Here is a 22,901-nt window from a genome sequence, read left to right on the forward strand (position 1 = left end):
CAGTTACGACACTTCCTATTATGAAATGAGGCCTATATTAATCCTTAGGCCTCCGTGAATGCCAATTTCGTGGTTCCATGCTTTCCCAGCCTCCTCACCACATTCAAAACAATCCCGCCTCCCCAGGCCCACGTCCACCTATGCCCCCGCACATCCGCGCATGCGCAAAGGGAACTCTTGGTTCTACCCTATTGTCAAATACATTTTTGACTCATATCGACACATTAAACACCTATTAGGCGCTATAGCTTCGGAAAATCAAAAATTTTCCACATACACTACAGGGATACCTTTCACTAGCTCTGATGTACAAGGGACGGGATATGCACCACAGGGATACCTTTCACTACTAGCTCTGTTGTATGGAGGACTGAGGATGTGCACTACAGGAATACCTTTCTCGGATCGTACAGCAACCAAAATATTGATAATTAGTGTAGCTTGCTCATGGCACAAACTGGAAATCAAAACGAAGCAACATGTTAGTCTGCACAGGACCTTTATCCTGCCATGATAATTATCAAGGAAAATAAATGAAAGACAAAGATGTATTTGAACAGCTTAGTTTATTATCCCATTTCAATCATTTTTGAATCGAGAGATTACAGTAGAAAATGGCACTTTGAAACACAGATACGTCATGCTCAGTTGAAGGCTAGAGACAGATCAAACATTTACAGGGCAGGATCAGAAAAATAGATGGCTTATATCATTCACATATTAAAAAAATAATTCACGCAAAGTACTCTAGTCAGCAAACTAGTGCTTAACACTTACATACTCCACTAGTTATGACAATATTATGGTGTATGCATATATGTTATTGTAAACATACACACACACATGCTTTATAATGTAGATAAATGGTTCAGAGAACCAACTAGTTAGTAAGTTAAGACACATGTGCAGCACTTGGGTATTTTTGTGGAAGCGTTGTGCCACACAATGACTTCCTCAGTCCAATACAGAGAAGAATGGTTGAAGATCTGATGAAGTTTGAGATAATCAGACCCTCAGCCTGGAGTCGATGTAATCAGTCCATCAATTTTGAAAAGATTGATTGTCTGAATACATTGGCCCCAGGCTGAGGGACTGATTACCTCAAGCTGCATTTGATCGTCAACCATTTCTTCTCTGTATTGGACTGATGAAGCCACTGTGTGGCCAAACGTTTCCACAATAAAGATACCCAAGTGTTGCACATGTGTCTAATGTATATATAATGTGCACTACACATATTTCCCATTCAGTTTACAGACCTGAAAAATGCTCGTCATTAACAGAGAATAAAGTAAACTTGTATGCAGCACAGAAATGTTAGTGAGATGACATTTTGCCTTTGTAATAAGCATGTTGAAATCAGTGACATGACAGAGCCTGTGACACAGGTGAAACATTATTTCAATCATAATAATGTTTTTTGCATTTGTATTATAATTATCTTTTAGGCTATATACCATCTTCACTGTTAAAGGCTGAAAAAATGAGATTTGAAAAATATTTCCAATAAATTATTTAAATGTGAAATAAATATATAACACATTATACATTAAAATTTTAAATAAATTTCGTATTTACTTGCCGAACCAAGGAACATCAACCTTCCTCTCATTCAACCACCTAATACACACTTGCAACAATTTACAAAAGTAAATGGTACAGATATTTCATTGTGCTCATTCAGAAGTACATAAGTCTTGCATTCATTAAACTACAGTGATTCATTTGAAGTTGTGTGTAATTATATATATATGGGGGTTAATCTTAACCTCTAGATCTTTGGCACTCTCGTGCATCGTCAGGAGCTTGCAATGTTGTAAGACAGCAATAGAAAAGGAAAATTCTCTGTGGCAAGGCAGAAGATATTAATGGGATCCTAGAGAATTTCACCTCCTGTATGTTGCTGTCTTGCAACATTGCAAGCTTCTGACAACACACAATAATGCAAATGATCTACAGCTAAAGATATTGCTCCTTCTGCATTAAAATTGTTTGTGATTGTATATATATATATATATATATATATATATATATATATATACAGTGGAACCTCTGGTCGTGACCTGAACCTAATTTCCCCATTGGAGTGTATGTAAATACAATTAGTCTGTTTCAAACCCTTACGAACTGTATGTAAATATTGTTTTGTTAAGATTTTTAAGCACAAAAATAGTTAATTATTCTGCTGTGCATTCTGTAGTATAATTTAAACCAAATGTAAAAACCTTGAATAACACTGAGGAAACTTTGAACAACAGAGAAAACTAACATTGCACAAGTCCGTTCTAGACCCCTACGAACCGTTGTAAACAGATTTTTTTTTTTCGAGTTTTAAGAGACGTCTAATGGCTGAGAAGTGAAGTCCATTATTTACTGTCTGATTTCTTTCATATTTGGTATACATTAAGAAGCATTTTTCCATCACACATTGGCCAAGTTTCAATAAGATAGCCCAAAAAGCAACTGTGAAAAAAAATCTACCAAAACTCGCATATGGCAAGCCCTAGCCAGGTACTGGCACTGCAAAAATCTGTTAAACATTGTTAATCTGAATTTACTGTGGTCATAATTACTGTAATTTATGAATAACTTCTAAGATAATCGACAAAAACGAGAGCACACCAAAAAAAAAATTGAGAAAATAAGTCACTCTGATTTCTTTGGGTTATCCTAGGTTCTCTACACAAATGCTGCTATGTATGATAATCTATGTAACTGTATTTGTGTATACCTGAATAAGCTTGTAATGCACCTTAACACTAAGTAAGTGTATATCACAGCTCTGTACTACATTATGTTTTCTCTAATATAAGTACCCTGGAAGGGATAAGATAAACTTACCCCTTATCCTCGAGTTCACAGTAAATGAACACATGTCTGACTGAGACCGACTACAAGGCGAGGGTCTTTGTTAGGTGTACACAAACAGGAAGTGGGGAAAATTTTCGCATGTAAAAAAAAAATGGCGCAGAATGTAAAAATTGGCGTGGCCGTTTCTTCAGCACCCGATTACATGTTCGTGACCAGATGTTCCACTGTATGTATGTATGTATGTATGTATGTATGTATGTATGTAATATATATATACATATATATATATATATATATATATATATATATATATATATACATATATATATATATATATATATATATATATATATATATATATATATATACATATATATACATATATATATATATATATATATATATATATATTATATATATATATATATATATATATATATATATATATATATATATATATATATACACAGTGGTCCCTCGCTTTTCATAGTTCTCGGCAATCGTAAATTTTGCCAATCATAGGGTATTTTCGTATAAACATGGACTCGCTTTTCATAGATTGACTCGTGAATAGTAGTTCGTCTGGGACGCATATGCACGGTGTGATCCGGGGCGGCCTCCCTACCCAGCCAGTCTGGCATTGTTTACCAGTGAGTGAAGGTCCCCTCAAGTGCTCCTACGAAATATTTCATAATATTCCACTCATTTTAGTGCTTGCAATTACTAAATAAGCTACCATGGCTCCAAAGAAAGCTCCTAGTGCCAAGCCTGTGGTAAAGAAGGTGAGAAATATGTACAGTGACAAAGTCTTGGGCCATTTTCGGGAAGTGTTAAAGAGACGGCAGAAACAGAGCTCTCTCCACAGTTACTTTGCGAGACAGGACTAGAGTGACTCTCAAGGTGGTCCTAATGGCATTAAGAAACAGAGAAGAGAAGCAACCCCAGAGAAGCAATTGGTACCTGAGGTGTTGCTGGAAGGGGATTCCCCTTCCAAACTGTAAACAATCCAATCTCTCTCCTCCTCCAGTCTCCCATACACTAAGAATCATCTCCAATAAAGGTAAGTGTTATACTGTTAATGTTTCATTCATCATTTCCCATTGTATTGTTTATGTACTATACGTATATTTCATGTAAAAAAAATTTTTGTTTTAATACTTCTGGGTGTCAGAAACGGATTAATTGTATTTACATTATTTCTTATAGGGAAAATTGATTCGCAAATCGTAAAGTTTGTTTATAGTAACGGCTCCAGGAACGGATTAATTACGAAAAACGAGGGACTACTGATATATATATATATATTTTTTTTAACAAGTCGGCCGTCTCCCACCGAGGCAGGGCGACCCAAAAAGAAAGAAAATCCCCAAAAAGAAAATACTTTCATCATCATTCAACACTTTCACCTCACTCACGCATAATTACTGTTTTTGCAGAGGTGCTCAGAACATAAAAGTTTAGAAGCATATTCGTATAAAGATACACAACATATCCCTCCAAACTGCTAATATCCCGAAACCCCTCCTTTAGAGTGCAGGCATTGTACTTCCCATTTCCAGGACTCTAGTCCGGCTATGTGTGTATATATATTGCTGAATAGGTAAAACTTGCGATTTTGGCTTAAATAGCAGCACTCTTCTTGCCGAAAATGGTAAGCGAAAATTTGTGTATGCAATAATTTCACCATCATTCTGACCCTAACGTAGCTTGATCGCTAGCATGCACTCAGCTCACACGCTGAGGTCTGGAGTTCGAATCTCCTCCAGTACAGCTGGAAAGCATTAAGGATGTGTTTCCATAAGACACCTGCTGTCCCTGTCCACTCACCAGTTAAAAATGGGTACCTGGGTGTTAGTTGAGTGGTGTGGGTCGCATCCTGGGACAAAACTGACCTAATTTGCCCAAAATGCTCGGCATAACAAGTGGCTTTCTATAAAGTAGTATGTCACTGATGTCAGCAAGGCGTGTATACCATGTACATGTACTTGTAGTAAATATATTATACAGTAGACCATCATTTAACATGGTAGTTACGTTCCTGACAGTGCCGTGTTAGGTAAAACTGTGTTAGATGAACTGAAGAACTTGTGGGAAAAATATGGTTACATTCGTGAGAGCCCCAAAAAAGCTAAAAAAATTTTTTTTTTTTAGGTCTCCACATCTTACAAAAATAAAAGTGAATATGTAATTGTATTTCATTGTTGTGATTTATGTTGTTTTTACTGCTTAAGACTACAAATGTAACAGAAATAATAGTATTTCTTACCTTAAATTGTGGGTGCTGGTGTTTGTGGATGATTGTGGAGAGTTATGTTGTGGCCCTACTGGGCTGAGGTGGATGGTAGAGGTTCTGGTACTGAAGTCAATGGTTAGGCAGGAGTGTCTAAATTTAAGTCATTCAGTCAGTCAGTAACACTTCATTAAGGCCACAGGTTATCTCTTGTCTAATACAACTTTCTTCGTAAATTCTAAGACTTAAATGCTTATACCATTTCTTTCCACTTTCAGCAATGCTGGTATGCCTACTGGGTGTCATGAATGCTTGGCAGATACAAGATATAGTAATTAAAAGATCAAAACACAATTCACAAACACAGCTAGCTTGTAGCAGAGAAGGACTGGACACGTATGAAGTACGAAGTAGGGGATGGCAGGAGGTCTCCCACACTGATCCACAAGATGCCACTTGAGGAAGAGGGAAATTTTTTTTTTCCTTCCCACAAACTGAACTGTGTTAAATTAATTTTACGAAGTTACACAAAATTGTGCTCCAATTCTTCAATTGTGCTATGCCTGAATCGTGTCAAATAAACTAATGCTAAGCGATGGTCTACTGTATTATTATTATTAACATAAAATATATTTCATTGTGTTTGTTTATTATTAAATTATTGTAAACTTATCTAAAATATATTTAGCTGGATCAGGCTAAATTAAATTGCTCTTGTTATAATAAGGTTAGGTAAGTTTTCTAAGGTTCTTTTGGTACAAAATTATTAATTTTTACATCAACATAAATGAAAAAATATATCTTTAAATGTATAGGAGAAAATTTTAGAAAGGACAATTTTAAATAAGTTCTTGCTAATTGACCAGTTTTATCTTTTCAGCACGACATATATTATTAACATCTTGGCCATTTCCCACCAAGGCAGGGTGACCTGGAAAAGAAGAAACACTTTCATCATCCACTCCATCATTGTCTTGCCAGAGGCGCACCTACACTACAATGAAAAAAATGCAACATCGACACCCTTCCTTCAGAGCACAGGCATTGTACTTTCCACCTCCAGGACTCAAGTCTGGCTTGCCAGTTTCCCTGAATCACTTCATAAATGTTACCTTGCTCATACTCCAACATGTCAACTCATGAAAACCATTCATCTCTACTCACTCTTATCTAATATGTTCACACACATCAGCTGAAAGTACAAGCCCCTTGCACACAAAACCTTTACTGCCCCCTCCCAACCTTTCCTAGGCTGACCCCTACCCCACCTTCTTTCCACTACAGATCTATATGTATGCTCTCCAAGTCATTCTGTTATGTTCCAGCCAAAATGTAACCACCTCAACAACCCCTTCTCAGCCCTCTGGATAATACTTTTAGTAATCCACGCCCGGTGGCCCGGTGGCCTGGTGGCTAAAGCTCCCGCTTCACACACGGAGGGCCCGGGTTCGATTCCCGGCGGGTGGAAACATTTCGACACGTTTCCTTACACCTGTTGTCCTGTTCACCTAGCAGCAAATAGGTACCTGGGTGTTAGTCGACTGGTGTGGGTCGCATCCTGGGGGACAAGATTAAGGACCCCAATGGAAATAAGTTAGACAGTCCTCTATGACGCACTGACTTTCTTGGGTTATCCTGGGTGGCTAACCCTCCGGGGTTAAAAATCCGAACAAAATCTTATCTTATCTTATCCTAATTTCCAGAGTATGGATTTTCTGCATTACGTATATTCACACTGATCATTGCCCTCAGACATAACATCTCCACTACTTAAGATAAGATAAGATAAGATTTCGTTCGGATTTTTAACCCTGGAGGGTTAGCCACCCAGGATAACCCAAGAAAGTCAGTGCGTCATAGAGGACTGTCTAACTTATTTCCATTGGGGTCCTTAATCTTGTCCCCCAGGATGCGACCCACACCAGTCGACTAACACCCAGGTACCTATTTGCTGCTAGGTGAACAGGACAACAGGTGTAAGGAAACGTGTCGAAATGTTTCCACCCGCCGGGAATCGAACCCGGGCCCTCCGTGTGTGAAGCGGGAGCTTTAGCCACCAGGCCACCGAGCCACCTTCTTCCAGCCTTCTTCTTGTAACATTCGCCACCCATGCTTCACGCTCATATAAGAGCATTGGTATAACCATATTCTCATACATTCCCCTCTTTCCTTCTATGGATAATGTTCTTTGTCCACACAGACTCCTCAGTACACCACTTGTCTTTTTCTCCATCAGTTTTATGATTTCACCTCATCTTTCATAGACCCATCTGCTGACAAGTCCACTCCCAAATATCTAAATACATTCATTTCTTCCTTAATCAGTCCCTCTATTCTGATATCCAAACTTTTTTTACCTAAATTTTTCTTCATCACCATACTCTCATCTATGTTCACTTCCACACTCGGTCACCAGCCCTACAACTTCTCTTCAGAATCTCCCAAGAGCACAGTTTCATCAGCTAAAAGCAACTGTGATAACTCCCACTTTGAGTTAGATTCTTCATCTTTTAATCACACATACCTTGCCAACACCCAAGCATTTACTTCTCTTACATCTCCATCTGTAATGAACAACCATGGTGATATCACACATCCATGTCTAAGGCCTACTTACACACTATAACTCGAACCTCACTATCCTCATAAAAATTATTAACTACTTTCAGTAACCTACCTCGTATGCCATACATTTGCAGCATCTGCCACATTGCCCCACCCATGTCCACCTTATCATATATATATATATATATATATATATATATATATATATATATATATATATATATATATATATATTATAAATATATATATATTCTAGGTAGTAGGTTGGTAGACAGCAACCGCCCAGGGAGGTACTACCGTACTGCCAAGTGAGTGTAAAACAAAAGCCTGTAATTGTTTTACATGATGGTAGGATTGCTGGTGTCCACTTTTCTGTCTCGTAAACATGCAAGATTTCAGGTACGTCTTGCTACTTCTACTTACACTTAGGTCATACTTCACATATATGTACAAGCATATATATACATACCCCTCTGGGTTTTCTTGTATTTTCTTTCTAGCTCTTATTCATGTTTATTTCCTCTTATCTCCATGGGTAAGTGGAACAGAATTCTTCCTCCGTAAGCCATGCGTGTTGTAAGAGGCGACTAAAATGCCGGGAGCAAGGGGCTAGTAACCCCTTCTCCTGTATACAGTGGACCCTTGACAAATGATGGCATTGTATAATGTTAAATCCGACTAGCGATACATTTTAACGCAAAAATTTTGCCTCGACTAGCATTAAAAAACTCGACCAACGCAAGTTCCATTCTAGACGCATCCACATGTGGCCTGAGCGTGCCTCACTTGTCCCATGGGTGCCAGTGCCACCGCGGTCACATCCAAACATACAGTCGGAACATTTCATATTATCACAGCGTTTTTAGTGATTGCACCTGCAAAATAAGTCACCATGGGCCCCAAGAAAGCTTCTAGTGCCAACCCTGTGATAAAAATGGTGAGAATTAGTATGGAAATTAAGAAAGATTTTGAAGGATTTGGGGCTAACCCTGAGATGCCTATGCCAGTTGTGGAATCCATTGTGCCTACTTCAAAGATTAAGGAAATGAGTGCAAAGTAGGTTGAACTGCAAACCTTTATGGATGAAAATCACCCTAACACAGCTATTGCAAGCCGTGCTGGTGACTATTACAATGGCAATTTTATGGCCCATTTTAGACAAATCTTAAAGGAACGGGAGGTACAGAGCTCTATGGACAGATATGTTGTGCGACAGAGGTCCAGTGACTCTCAAGCTGGTCCTAGTGGCATTAAAAGAAGAAGGGAAGTAACCCCGGAAAAGGACTTGACACCTCAAGTCCTAATGGAAGGGGATTCCCCTTCTAAACACTAACACCATCCACACACTCCCCTCCTCCCATCCCATCAATCATCACCAGATCTTCAATAAAGATAAGTGTCATGTAATTGTACATGTCTTCTTCAGTTTGTGTGTATTAAAATTAATATTTCATGTAGTAAAAAATTTTCTTTTCAATACTTTCGGGTGTCAGGAACGGATTAATTTGATTTCCATTATTTCTTATGGGGAAAATTAAGTTGACTAACGATGAGCTCTCAGGAACAGATTAATATCGTTGGTCGAGGGTCCACTGTATATTACTAAATGTAAAAGGAGAAGCTTTTGTTTTTCCTTTTGGGCCACCCCGTCTCGGTGGGATACGGCCAGTGCGTTGAAAGAAAGAAGAAAGATATATATATATATTCTAGGTAGTAGGTTGGTAGACAGCAACCGCCCTGGGAGGTACTACCGTCCTGCCAAGTGAGTGTAAAATGAAAACCTGTAATTGTTTTACATCATGGTAGGATTGCTGGTGTTTTTTTCGGTCTCATAAACATGCAAGATTTCAGGTACGTCTTGCTACTTCTACTTACACTTAGATCACACTACACATACATGTACAAGTATATATATACACACACCCCTCTGGGTTTTCTGCTATTTTCTTTCTACTTCTTGTTCTTGTTTATTTCCTCTTATCTCCATGGGGAAGTGAAACAGAATTCTTCCTCTGTAAGCCATGCATGTTGTAAGAGGCGACTAAAATGCTGGAAGCAAGGGGCTAGTAACCCCTTTCCTGTATAAATTACTAAATTTGAAAAGAGAAACTTTTGTTTTTCTTTTTGGGCCAGCACGTTAAGAGACAATACAATAAGTGTCAGGGGCTTGAGATTGTTCATCTGCCTCCCAGCATACATAAGGGGGATTATCAATAGACCCCTGGCTGTCTTCAAGCAGGCACTGGACAAGCACCTAGAGTTGGTACCTGACCAGCCGGGCTGTGGCTCGTACGTCAGATTGCGTGCAGCCAGCAGTAACAGCCTGGTTGATCAGGCTCTGATCCACCATGAGGCCTGGTCACAGACCGGGCCGTGGGGGCGTTGACCCCCAAAACTCTCTCCAGGTAAACTCCAGATAAACCCTGCCTCGGTGGGATACGGCCGGTTTGTTGAAAGAAGATGATATATGTATATCTTCTTTCTTCTTTTTACAAACCGGCTGTATCCCACCGAGGCAGGGTGGCCCAAAAAGAAAAACATATGTATATACAGTGGAACCTCTACTTGCGAGCATGTAAACGTGCGAGTTTTTCCAAATACAAGCAGTCGATGGGTCGATTTTTTGCTTCCATACGTGAGCAAACCTCAAGGCAGGTTCCTTGACACTGGTGAGGGGCTCTTGCTCTTGATCTCGGGAATTGTATCTCATTTGTTTGTTGGACTATCTTATTGAAACTTGGGCAATGTATGATGGAAAGATGCTTCTTAACGTACACCAAAAATGAAAGAAATCTAAGCATAAATAATGGCGTTCATTTCTCAGCAATTAGCCACCCCTTAGTGGTAATTTCGAATGGTTTTTATAGTTGTATACTCGTTTTTTTGGTCTCATTTGATGGAATGGAAGATATATTACAGAAATGGATATGATTTTGATTGCTTTCACGATGAAAAACACCTTGAAATAGAGCTCAACCTACCAGAAATGGTCCATTGTTTGGCTGTTTCAGAGTAAACAAATGACATCACTGTCCATTCCAATATGCATTCATGAATGAGTTGACATTATTTATACAATTATTGCAATAAGGAATAACAGTAAATCTTATATTTTTTGTGTGAATAAAAATTACAAATTATTTATATAATAATAATATGTATAATTAGTATAATAATATAATACAATAATAACAATAATAATAATACATATATAATAATAATGTACTACATATAATAATTATAATAATAGACGGCTTCAAAAGGCCGTCACTAGATGGCAGTGTTTACCACAACAAAGAGGGAGCGGTTGTGGCCGCCTCCATATGTTATATGACATATTTTATTCATTCTAGAGTATATATCATGTTTCTATGTTATTTATATTGTTTGTCATATTAGACAAACTGTGATATATAAATAAGCTGTATAGATGATATTAGCGAAATTATTCTGTTATTTATATTGTTTATTATGTCATATTAGATGAAGTGAGATAGATAAATAAGCAAAATTATTGAAGTACAGAATTCCACTGGAACGGATTAATTGCATTTCAATTAATGTAATGAGGAAAATTTACTTTGCAAACGAGCAAATCCAGTTGCGAGCAAAGTCATGGAACGGATTAAACTCGCAAGTAGAGGTTCCACTGTATATACATGCCTGGAGAGAGTTTGGACGTCAACAATCCCACAGCCCAGTCTGTGGCCAGGCCTCGCAACAGATCATGGCCTGATCAACCAGGCTGTTACTGCTGGCCTCATGTAAACCAAAGTATGAACCACAGCATGGTTGGACAGGCACTGACTTTAGGCGACTGTCCAGTGCCTTCTTGAAGACAGCCAGGGGTCTATTGGTAATCCCCCTTATGTATCTTCGGAGGCAGTTGAACAGTTTTGGGCCCCTGACACTTATAATGTTGTCTCTTTGCGTACTCGTGGTGGCCCTGCTTTTCATCTGGGGGATATTGCATTTCCTGCAGAGTCTTTTGCTTTCATAGAGAGTGATTTTTACATTCAAATTTGGTACTAATACCTTTAGGACTTTTCCAAGTGTATATATATATATATATTATCATTTATCTTTCTCACCTGCATTCCAAGTCAAGGGACTTCATCCATTTCCAGTAATTTAGAGGTGCCTTATTGTACTTATGTGCCATGAAGGTTAAGTGCAAGTGTGTGTATATATATATATATACATAATATATATACATACATACATAATACAAGTTAAGAACAACACTTTTTACTGTAACTTTATCTCAAAAATGTGTAAAATCACAGTATACCATTCACGACCTTATTGTGCACATGATTACAACAGAAATAGATATGCTGTGTTCTCTGAAAGAGGTTGTATAATTGAAATCATTTACTGCATGAAAATCATGTAGAATTAATGTATTCACAAGAAAAATGAGTACGGTAATTTTTAACATATTAGTTTATTAGTAAAATATTTAAATTATTTTAATTTTTCCATACCCTTCTTCACAGTGAGTGCTAACTGACATGACTTGTAAATAATGTTTTGTACCTGGATAAAAATGTGACTGTGCTCACCTCATTCACATATGAATACCAAAAAATTAAATAATAATGACTAGGTTTAATACACATGAATAATCTCACACGTGCATATATATATATATATGTGTATATAATATATGTGTATATATATATATATATAATATATATATATATATATAATATACAGTATACAAAAAGTCCCTAAAAATGTTGCATGTATTATGCATAAAAATGGCATCTTTTTCTCAACTGTGCATGTATATTATAAATATTAATGAAACTTACCAAGGATTTTTTTTTTTTTTTTTTCAGGAATTTTGTGTGACAGTATGCAATACACTTAGATTAAACCCTTGAGCATTGAATACATCCTAGAACATAGACACTTACATCAACAGGTTAAACATAGTGGATACCTGTTGTCAAGAGGTTTCAAATCTAAATAGCCCTGAGCATAAGAACCTTGTATTAATGACCTAAGAAATATAACTTAAAAGGTAAGCATTATTCAGTAGTTCAATTGTTTATTTGGGAGATGAGGTCTTGAAATCCTATACAACAGTACTGAACTGTAAGCTACATATTACAAAAAAAATAATTTGGGGATTGTCTACAACTAACATTAAGCAAAACGTTTAACTAGACATTTGTATGCACTATATAAAACTACAGTACTGTACTGTATTCTGAAACATAAGTTTAATTTCTTTATATCTAATCTTTTGGACACTTTAAAAATCAAACAAAATTAACTTGTCTGAGGACAGAATATTAATGGAAGAAAACATAAGCTTGTTGGGAAAGTCACAGGTGGTCAAACTGTAAGTGATATTTGTAGTTGACATCGCAAGCTTCCCAATCATACGAGTCACGTTTTAATTTAATCGTGATGCTCCACTCTCTCTCAGTGACTTCAACCCACTTTTGCATCTTAGCTATCCAGCAACTCTTCTAACAAAATTATTAAATTTTTATTAGAAAAGTTTATTTTTGTTCAATTACTGCATTTTTAGCACTAACTTGGCATTTGCATAATTCAGTTTATCTTCAGTTCTACTTAATTTCCATATACAATGCTAAACTTGACTTAATCATATTAAACATTTAATTTATCTAGTTAATACTTGTTACAATCATTTATCCGTACAAATTTATGAATTTATTCAAATTAATAACAATTTCAAATAAGTAAACTTCTATTTACCCAATTATTAGATGGCTGCCAGGGAAAAATTATTATAATTTTAATTTCATATTGTGTCGTGTAATACTTTAGAAACAGCACTGCGCTAGAGAAAGACAATCTCGTAAATGTTAATAGTTAGCTCAATGTTAAACTATCCAAATACTTCAGAATTCACTTCTTTTTAATTATTAATAACATTTAACACAGAAGCTTCCATGTGCCAGTTTAGAGGACTCAAGACTTAATGTGTACATTAGTCTATACTTACATTTTTTCCTTCATCAAATAATTTTTTTCACTACTATCCAACTACAATTCGTCATTAGCATATACGTAAATATAAATAATGATGCCCCAGTAAACACACCCCATTATATGGTAATGGGATCACATGAACAACATTGTACACTCTTTCTGGGAGGTGCTTTGTAATTATTAAGTTTCCCTTAACACAGTGAGTGCATTATGAAAAAAATAAGATGCATGAATTTCACTGAGGCAATTATTACCACAAAAAATTAATTGTATACTAAAAGAAATGCTTGAAAATAATGTACGAAGATGAAAGTACTGCACCTATAATATTAGAGTATATTTATGTACAGTATTTTTAAGAAGAAAATGTATATCAATTGTAAAGATGAAATTGTGATTATTAATTATATATGACTTTTATCTATATAATAAATCAGGTTCATTTTATTTACAAATTTTAATGTCTAAAAGTAAATTTGGGTTTTTAATATTCTTAAAAAACAAGCATTGACATATTGAAAAATTAAGGAAACTAGCTTTTTTGTTTCTCTATTTTCTTGCTAAGTACTATTAGAAACCAGTGTTGTGAGGTCAAGGTGCACCACTATAAAGGTGATAAATAAACCACATGGGTAAATTTATTATTTTTTGGTTAATTAATACTAGTTTAATACACAAGTACAATACTTGGTTATCATAGCAGAAGGCCTCAGTCAGATGGCCTAAAGCTTCAGCTGTGGGTCATCATATGACTAAGACCTGCATCAAGAAACACTAGTCGTTTCCTGACAAACATTACCTAACCTAACCTCGTTTATCTTCACTTTACAAATAAGGTTTTGCCTGAAAAGCAAGCTGTATCATTCTCGTATAGAGGAATGAGTTGAAAATTGTGAAGGAATCAAACAGTAGTAGATGTCACATCTATTGACGTGACATCTACTACTATTGTATTCCTTCACAATTTTCACCTCGTTCCTCTGATCAGAATTATATAGCTTGCTGCTCAGGCAAAACTTTATTTCTTCAGCAAAGATAGCCATGTATTGTACATGTGTATTTACAAATTACTATTAATCCATAAAATTTTGTTGCAAGCTTATAAACACTGCACTTCTAGTATACAGTAATATTATTATCATGGGGAGCACTTAACCTGATACAAAGTTATATGTACTGGCATCACAATGTGCCTACACCTTCAGTTATCCCAACTGTTTCTGCTGTTTTTATTTTTAATTTACAAAGCTATCACTTAAGAAAAAAATTCCTGACATTTCAGTAACAAAAAAAAAAATTCTATGATTATTTCATTTTTGGCTACTCATTTGTTCACCATTGATTAAAGAATCCAATGACATTTAAAAATTTTCATAACGAATATACCGTACTATAATTTTTAAAATGCTATACCTAAGTTGTCTGCCATCTTGAATTAAAAAAAAGGTTGATATTTGTACCTAGAATATTAGACATTCTCTTAGTATATCAAGCATTATTAGGCAACTCTCATGCTCAGAAACATCATAAGGAAAAACATGCATTCCAACATTTGAAGGATTCACTGTTTTCTACTAAAGTTAAGAACAGACAATGGAAATTAATTAAAAAATAAATAAATATGTAAAAGTACCATGTAAAGTAAGTACAATAAAAAATATATGCTAATTCAATAATAAACTGGGACTCTTTGAGGAACTACATCACCAAATTTAAAGTTCATTTTTTATCTCTGTGTTTCTCACATATACACATGTTCTGTAGTATTAATATATTTAAAAAATGCGCTAAACCCGTAAGGGTCATACAGAGTGTAGCAAGGTATTATGATTTGTTCCTCCCCTCAGCCAATATTTGAAGAGTTGGGTGAAACAGAATCCTGCTAGTTGTAATATTTGTGCAAACTCTAGACCATGTATTATTGTGCATAGTCTGCCAAGACACTACTGTATATAAAAAAAAATCTAATATGGCTCTTGGCAAACTTTAAAATCACAAGTCCATAAATTAAACTAAATTTCTAACCCTGTATACGTAGCCCTTCTTTGTCAGAAAACATTTATTTTGTATGTATTATGGTAATAAGTATTACTGCAATACAACAATATCTCTTGTGTTCCGATTTTTCAAAATGTGAAAATACATGTATGTCATTTTAATTAAAAAAATAAAACTTACAATTTTTTAAATTAGTTCACTTTTTTTGAAAAATTAATTTGCATTACTCCTATTCAGAAACTTACAAATAAGAAAAAATCCTAAAATAAATTTTGGACATTTTTCTCTAGCAAAGTTTTGTTCTGTATAAGAGAAAATATAGTTAATAATAAGTTATATTTTCTCATATTCATAAAATTTAGAATAAGAAAATAATCCAAATTTCAGTTCAGAAATTCTCCCTCCAATTTTTTCTCAAAATTGGTGAGAATGAATTTCTGAGAATAAATTTGTCTGAAAAAGAGAAAAACTTGTCAATATACAAGTATATATATATATTTCTTGGTTAAGAAAGTTAAGATAAAGTGTAGCCCTCAACACAGACCATTCAACACGTACTGTATATGTACATAATGAGATTTGTTTATACTAATATTACTTTATTGTGGTAATATATATTGCCACAATACGTACAACTCAAATGTATCCAGAGAACAGATTGGAATATATTACAAATAAATATTCAGGACTGATAAAACATTAATACAGAAATACAATGTCTTTGAATTTTACATTCACTTTTTTCATAGCATACTTTTGCACTGTAATTTTTTTTCATTTACCTCTAAACTTCTCTAACCTCTGAGGAAGCCAGTATTAAGTCTTCAGAAGATTTTTTTCCTTTGCACCATTTTTTTTTTATATAAGGTTCACCATTGTGTTTATATAATTTTTAAGTACTGTTTTGGGCAACAGCACACACTATAAGTATGGAGCTTTATGTAGTGACTTACACTGTATTAAAAGTCCATTTCTTTCAGCACCTCTAAGAGGATGTATACAGTTACCGTACAGTATAAAAATTACTACAGTATTTCACATATTACCTAGAACACATTTCCTGAAAACAATATAATGCAGATCAACTATTTCAATGAATAGTTATAATGAACACAACTGCTTCCTTGCACAGAAATCATCCAATTAATAAAGTATTTCTAGCAAATCACATCTGAATAGTTATGATAACATCACATAATCACCAGGTACATTTTCTCAGCTTTAGTACCTAAAATGAGGCTTTGAACACTGAAGTGGGGTTCCAACAATCATACTCAGTTTTTAAACAAAATATGTGAAACTTGTTTCGAGTCGGTTTCACTCCCACAGCTTGGATAATATTAACTTGTAATTGCCCTCTTAACTGTTTTTATGTCTTCTTCTTCTTTCACTTGGAAGGATTATTGCAGAGTTTTAGATTCAAATGAATTTCCTTCTCATTGATATTGATTAGCAAGAAGTTGTGTTCCTAACACATGTGCTAGCATCACTGTTGTTTAAATGGAATGAGCATTCTCAACAGCTGTATTGGCATCACTGCTATTGTTATTATTATTTTTGTTATTGTTGTTGTTGATTGAAGATCTGTCCTTGTTCATTGTTTCATTTGCAAGCATTTGCCAGTTCTTCCTGTTTTCCAGAACTCCTTCTAACAAGGGTTTCAGTTCAGGAGTCAGTTCGGCAAAGATCTAAAAACAAGAAGAAGCAATATTATGAGTCAGCTCAATAGTATTTCATTTATAAAAAAAAAGCGTAGAGCCCACATCTTAACAAAAATAACATCAGTAAAGAGCAATATATTAATTTAGTGTCAAATCCCTAATCTATCTTGCCCTCTTATCTGTACTTTCTTGACTCTTAAATTTCCACCCTTCGCACTTCATTCTCTCGCCTTGGTTACCCTTCCAGTTTCATAAACTCTACCTGCTCAGATGTTAAACAGACTTTCTTCTCTCCCAGAATTTCTGCACTTTGCCTCCCCAATGTAAAATGTATCAATTTTCTGAAATTTTAGTCTTCCATGACTTACCACAGACATTTAGAACTCCATTAGGTCAGTATTTCCTATACTCCAGAAATGGCTTCCTGGTTGGTCTTTAGATCTAGTGCTGACATAAATTAGCTTTTACCACATTCCTGAATTCTATCAGTTCTCTGCATTCCTACTGGCAAGTGTTTTTAGCTTTATGATGGGTAGCCTTCATGCTTTACTCACAATTTCTAGTTACCTCTCATACTCAGGTCGACTTTTCAATCAAAAAATATCTTGCAATGCTCACTGGGCATGGTAATCCCATCTACTGCCTTGTTACAACTCAGGGATGTCCTCTCCTGTTCATTGAGGCCCGACAACCTGACTAACCAAATATTTTCCTAAATCCAGCTTCAGAACAAAACATCGATCTATGCCTTCTCTTTACCTAGATCAAGTGATTCAAAATATGTACTGTACTCTCATATCTACTACTTAAACCAACTAAGGTATCCCTACCCCAAGAAAAAAAAAATCCAAACACCAGGGATGTGTATGGGTGTTATACACTAGCACACTACAAAAATCAGGTTCATTTTGACTTTTTCTAGGCATTACATTAAGAAACTCAGTAGACAGGGATGAAACCTCCTTGGGTCATCAACATGCTACACTCTGAGGCCAGTGCCAATCTCTTGATCAAATTCCCTTTCTCAGCAGCTAATTTTCTTTAGACACCTTACATAAATTTCTTAATGATCCCTGTAAATTTTATTGGTCCTAATTCCTACATATTAGTTTAAGTTTGGATGCACAAATCTTTGAAAGATCATGAATAAGCAACTAAAAATTGTCCACAATGCTGAGGTGGTACAGCATAACCAGGTAACTATTAAGTGTGCATAATTATCATTTGTGATGCCAGAATGGATTGTACTCAGAGCCATTCCCAATTTTTGTGTTTGTATTAGGAAACACTGATAATCACCCAACCATATGAGGGTTAAGGGGCACATAAGCTTCATCGACTTCTAATAGCAGGTTCATTTTTCAACTATAATCTACCTTGTCCATAATTACCACGAATTAAGGAAAGATCCTAGACTCCACCTTATGAAACAGACTAAGCAAATGCAATGGTAATTATGGACAAGGTAGATTATAGATGAAAAATGAATATTATTAGAGGACGCAGAAACCCTGTGGCCTGGCTGGCAAAGCTCTCGCTTCACACACGGAGTCCCGGATTCGATTCCTGGTGGGACAGAAACATTTCTATGCATTTCCTTACACCTATTGTCCTCTTCACCTAGGAGCAAGTAGGTACCTGGGTATTAGTCGACTGGAGTTTAAATGGAGAGAGTTCCGGGGGTCAACGCCCCCGTGGCCCGGTCTGTGACCAGGCCTCCTGGTGGATCAGAGCCTGATCAACCAGGCTGTTGCTGCTGGCTGCATGCAAACCAACGTACGAGCCACAGCTCGGCTGGTCAGGAACCGACTTTAGGTGCTTGTCCAGTGCCAGCTTGAAGACTGCCAGGGGTCTGTTCGTAATCCCCCTTATGTATGCTGGGAGGCAGTTGAACAGTCTCGGGCCCCTGACACTTATTGTATGGTCTCTTACCGTGCTAGTGACACCCCTGCTTTTCATTGGGGGGATGTTGCATCGTCTGCCAAGTCTTTTGCTTTCGTAGTGAGTGATTTTCGTGTGCAAGTTCGGTACTAGTCCCTCTAGGATTTTCCAGGTGTATATAATCATGTATCTCTCCCGCCTGCATTCCAGGGAATACAGTTTTAGGAACCTCAAGCGCTCCCAGTAATTGAGGTGTTTTATCTCCGTTATGCGTGCCGGGAAGGTTCTCTGTACATTTTCTAGGTCAGCAATTTCACCTGCCTTGAAAGGTGCTGTTAGTGTGCAGCAATATTCCAGCCTAGATAGAACAAGTGACCTGAAGAGTGTCATCATGGGCTTAGCCTCCCTAGTTTTGAAGGTTCTCATTATCCATCCTGTCATTTTTCTAGCAGATGCGATTGATACAATGTTATGGTCCTTGAAGGTGAGATCCTCCGACATGATCACTCCCAGGTCTTTGACGTTGGTGTTTCGCTCTATTTTGTGGCCAGAATTTGTTTTGTACTCTGATGAAGATTTAATTTCCTCCTCCTGGTGTGGGTCACATCCTGGGGGACAAGATTCAGGACCCCAATGGAAATAAGACAGTCCTTGCTGATGCACTGCCTTTCTTGGGTTATCCTGGGTGGCTAACCCTTCAGGGTTAAAGATCTGAATGAAATCTTATCTTACGTGCCTCTTAAGGTGTCCATCGGCCAGGTAATGGAAAGGTTCACATTCCTCAAAGCCACTGACCAGGCCTGGACTAGTCTCTAAAATATAGGATGAATGTGGGGACCATCCTGACTTGTGTTTTAGTCATATTTGTGGTATGATCCCTAATGGTATAATAAGGAAGAGTAACATACAAAACTGGCCATTCAGAAGCCAAAAGTTCTAGACCAGCTGGTCCTCCACAAGGATTACTGAATCTCTAATATATATGCATTAGATGAATGGTTTTTGGCTAGCCTGGGAGATAAGCTTAAGCAAAATCCTCTAACCAAGGATTCTAGGATTTGCCAAGAGACTATATAAAAGATCCTCTACTTACAGATACTCATGTGTTTACCAAACAATTAAACTCCAATGTTGCAGGATGAAAGTTTCCCTTCTACACTGTTCTATATGGTTCTCATCTACCACCTCCATAATTTAGGGTACCAGTGGAAGACTTCCTAATGTTGGTCCTAAAACCCAAAATCAGATTAAAAGGTTTTGAAATGTGAAAAAACTTTATATCGAGGATTCCTGAAACCAGTCCCTGACATCTCATCTTGTCAGTTGTTCATCTCTAAGGTGTGTATGCCAGGTCAACACATGGCAAAGACCCAGGCCAGAACCCTTCCTGGCAAACCTACCTGAATCTTGAGGGTGTACAGAATGATGGTACAGTTGTGGGTAGTATCTGAGTTATGTGAAAATACTAACTCAAGTTTCAGTGATGGTGATATGTAGTTTTTTTCCAACATACCTGGAGTTTACCTGGACCTGGAGAGAGTTTCGGGGGTCAATGCCCCCGCGGCCCGGTCTGTGACCAGGCCTCCTGGTGGATCAGCGCCTGATCAACCAGGCTGTTGCTGCTGGCTGCACGCAAACCAACGTACGAGCCACAGCCCGGCTGATCAGGAACTGACTTTAGGTGCTTGTCCAGTGCCAGCTTGAAGACTGCCAGGGGTCTGTTGGTAATCCCCCTTATGTGTGCTGGGAGGCAGTTGAACAGTCTCGGGCCCCTGACACTTATTGTATGGTCTCTTAACGTGCTAGTGACACCCCTGCTTTTCATTGGGGGGATGGTGCATCGTCTGCCAAGTCTTTTGCTTTCGTAGTGAGTGATTTTCGTGTGCAAGTTCGGTACTAGTCCCTCTAGGATTTTCCAGGTGTATATAATCATGTATCTCTCCCTCCTGCGTTCCAGGGAATACAGGTTTAGAAACCTCAAGCGCTCCCAGTAATTTAGGTGTTTTATCTCCGTTATGCGCGCCGTGAAAGTTCTCTGTACATTTTCTAGGTCGGCAATTTCACCTGCCTTGAAAGGTGCTGTTAGAGTGCAGCAATATTCCAGCCTAGATAGAACAAGTGACCTGAAGAGTGTCATCATGGGCTTGGCCTCCCTAGTTTTGAAGGTTCTCATTATCCATCCTGTCATTTTTCTAGCAGATGCGATTGATACAATGTTATGGTCCTTGAAGGTGAGATCCTCCGACATAATCACTCCCAGGTCTTTGACGTTGGTGTTTCGCTCTATTTTGTGGCCAGAATTTGTTTTGTACTCTGATGAAGATTTAATTTCCTCATGTTTACCATATCTGAGTAATTGAAATTTCTCATCGTTGAACTTCATATTGTTTTCTGCAGCCCACTGAAAGATTTGGTTGATGTCCGCCTGGAGCCTTGCAGTGTCTGCAATGGAAGACACTGTCATGCAGATTCGGGTGTCATCCGCAAAGGAAGACACGGTGCTGTGGCTGACATCCTTGTCTATGTCGGATATGAGGATGAGGAACAAAATGGGAGCTAGTACTGCGCCTTGTGGAACAGAGCTTTTCACCGTAGCTGCCTCGGACTTTACTCTGTTGACGACTACTCTCTGTGTTCTGTTAGTGAGGAAATTATAGATCCATCGACCGACTTTTCCTGTTATTCCTTTAGCGTGCATTTTGTGCGCTATTACGCCATGGTCACACTTGTCGAAGGCTTTTGCAAAGTCTGTATATATTACATCTGCATTCTTTTTGTCTTCTAGTGCATTTAGGACCTTGTCGTAGTGATCCAGTAGTTGAGACAGACAGGAGCGACCTGTTCTAAACCCATGTTGCCCTGGGTTGTGTAACTGATGGGTTTCTAGATGGGTGGTGATCTTGCTTCTTAGGACCCTTTCAAAGATTTTTATGATATGGGATGTTAGTGCTATTGGTCTGTAGTTCTTTGCTGTTGCTTTACTGCCCCCTTTGTGGAGTGGGGCTATGTCTGTTGTTTTTAGTAACTGAGGGACGACCCCCGTGTCCATGCTCCCTCTCCATAGGATGGAAAAGGCTCGTGATAGGGGCTTCTTGCAGTTCTTGATGAACACAGAGTTCCATGAGTCTGGCCCTGGGGCAGAGTGCATGGGCATGTCATTTATCGCCTGTTCGAAGTCATTTGGCGTCAGGATAACATCGGATAGGCTTGTGTTAATCAAATTTTGTGGCTCTCTCATAAAAAATTCATTTTGATCTTCGACTCTCAGTCTGGTTAGCGGCTTGCTAAAAACTGAGTCATATTGGGACTTGAGTAGCTCACTCATTTCCTTGCTGTCATCTGTGTAGGACCCATCTTGTTTAAGTAGGGGCCCAACACTGGACGTTGTTCTCGATTTTGATTTGGCATAGAAGAAATACTTTGGGTTTCTTTCGATTTCATTTATAGCTTTTAGTTCTTCCCGCGATTCCTGACTCCTAAAGGATTCTTTTAGCTTAAGTTCGATGCTTGCTATTTCTCTGACCAGTGTCTCCCTGCGCATTTCAGATATATTTATCTCTTTTAGCCGCTCTGTTATTCTTTTCCGTCGCCTGTAAAGGGAGCGCCTGTCTCTTTCTATTTTACATCTACTCCTCCTTTTTCTTAGAGGAATAAGCCTTGTGCATACATCGAGTGCCACCGAGTTAATCTGTTCTAGGCATAAGTTGGGGTCTGTGTTGCTTAGTATATCTTCCCAGCTTATATCGGTTAGGACTTGGTTTACTTGGTCCCACTTTATGTTT

The 22,901-nt window shown here is 37.4% G+C and overlaps 1 protein-coding gene across 7 annotated transcripts in view; it reads right to left on the minus strand.

Moving 5' to 3' along the window:
• Nucleotides 1-12,396: 12,396 nt before the first annotated feature.
• Nucleotides 12,397-22,901, minus strand: part of Pde11 (Phosphodiesterase 11) — a 580,189-nt gene continuing 569,684 nt past the window's right edge. For all 7 annotated transcript variants that reach the window (XM_070099914.1, XM_070099915.1, XM_070099912.1 and 4 more), the window contains one exon: nucleotides 12,397-17,265. In XM_070099914.1, coding sequence (XP_069956015.1) covers nucleotides 17,074-17,265 — 192 coding nt within the window. In that variant the 3' untranslated portion in view covers nucleotides 12,397-17,073. The remainder of the gene's footprint in view (nucleotides 17,266-22,901) is intronic.

The sequence above is a fragment of the Cherax quadricarinatus genome, chromosome 70 (assembly GCF_038502225.1).
Source record: "Cherax quadricarinatus isolate ZL_2023a chromosome 70, ASM3850222v1, whole genome shotgun sequence".
Classification (NCBI taxonomy): domain Eukaryota; kingdom Metazoa; phylum Arthropoda; class Malacostraca; order Decapoda; family Parastacidae; genus Cherax; species Cherax quadricarinatus.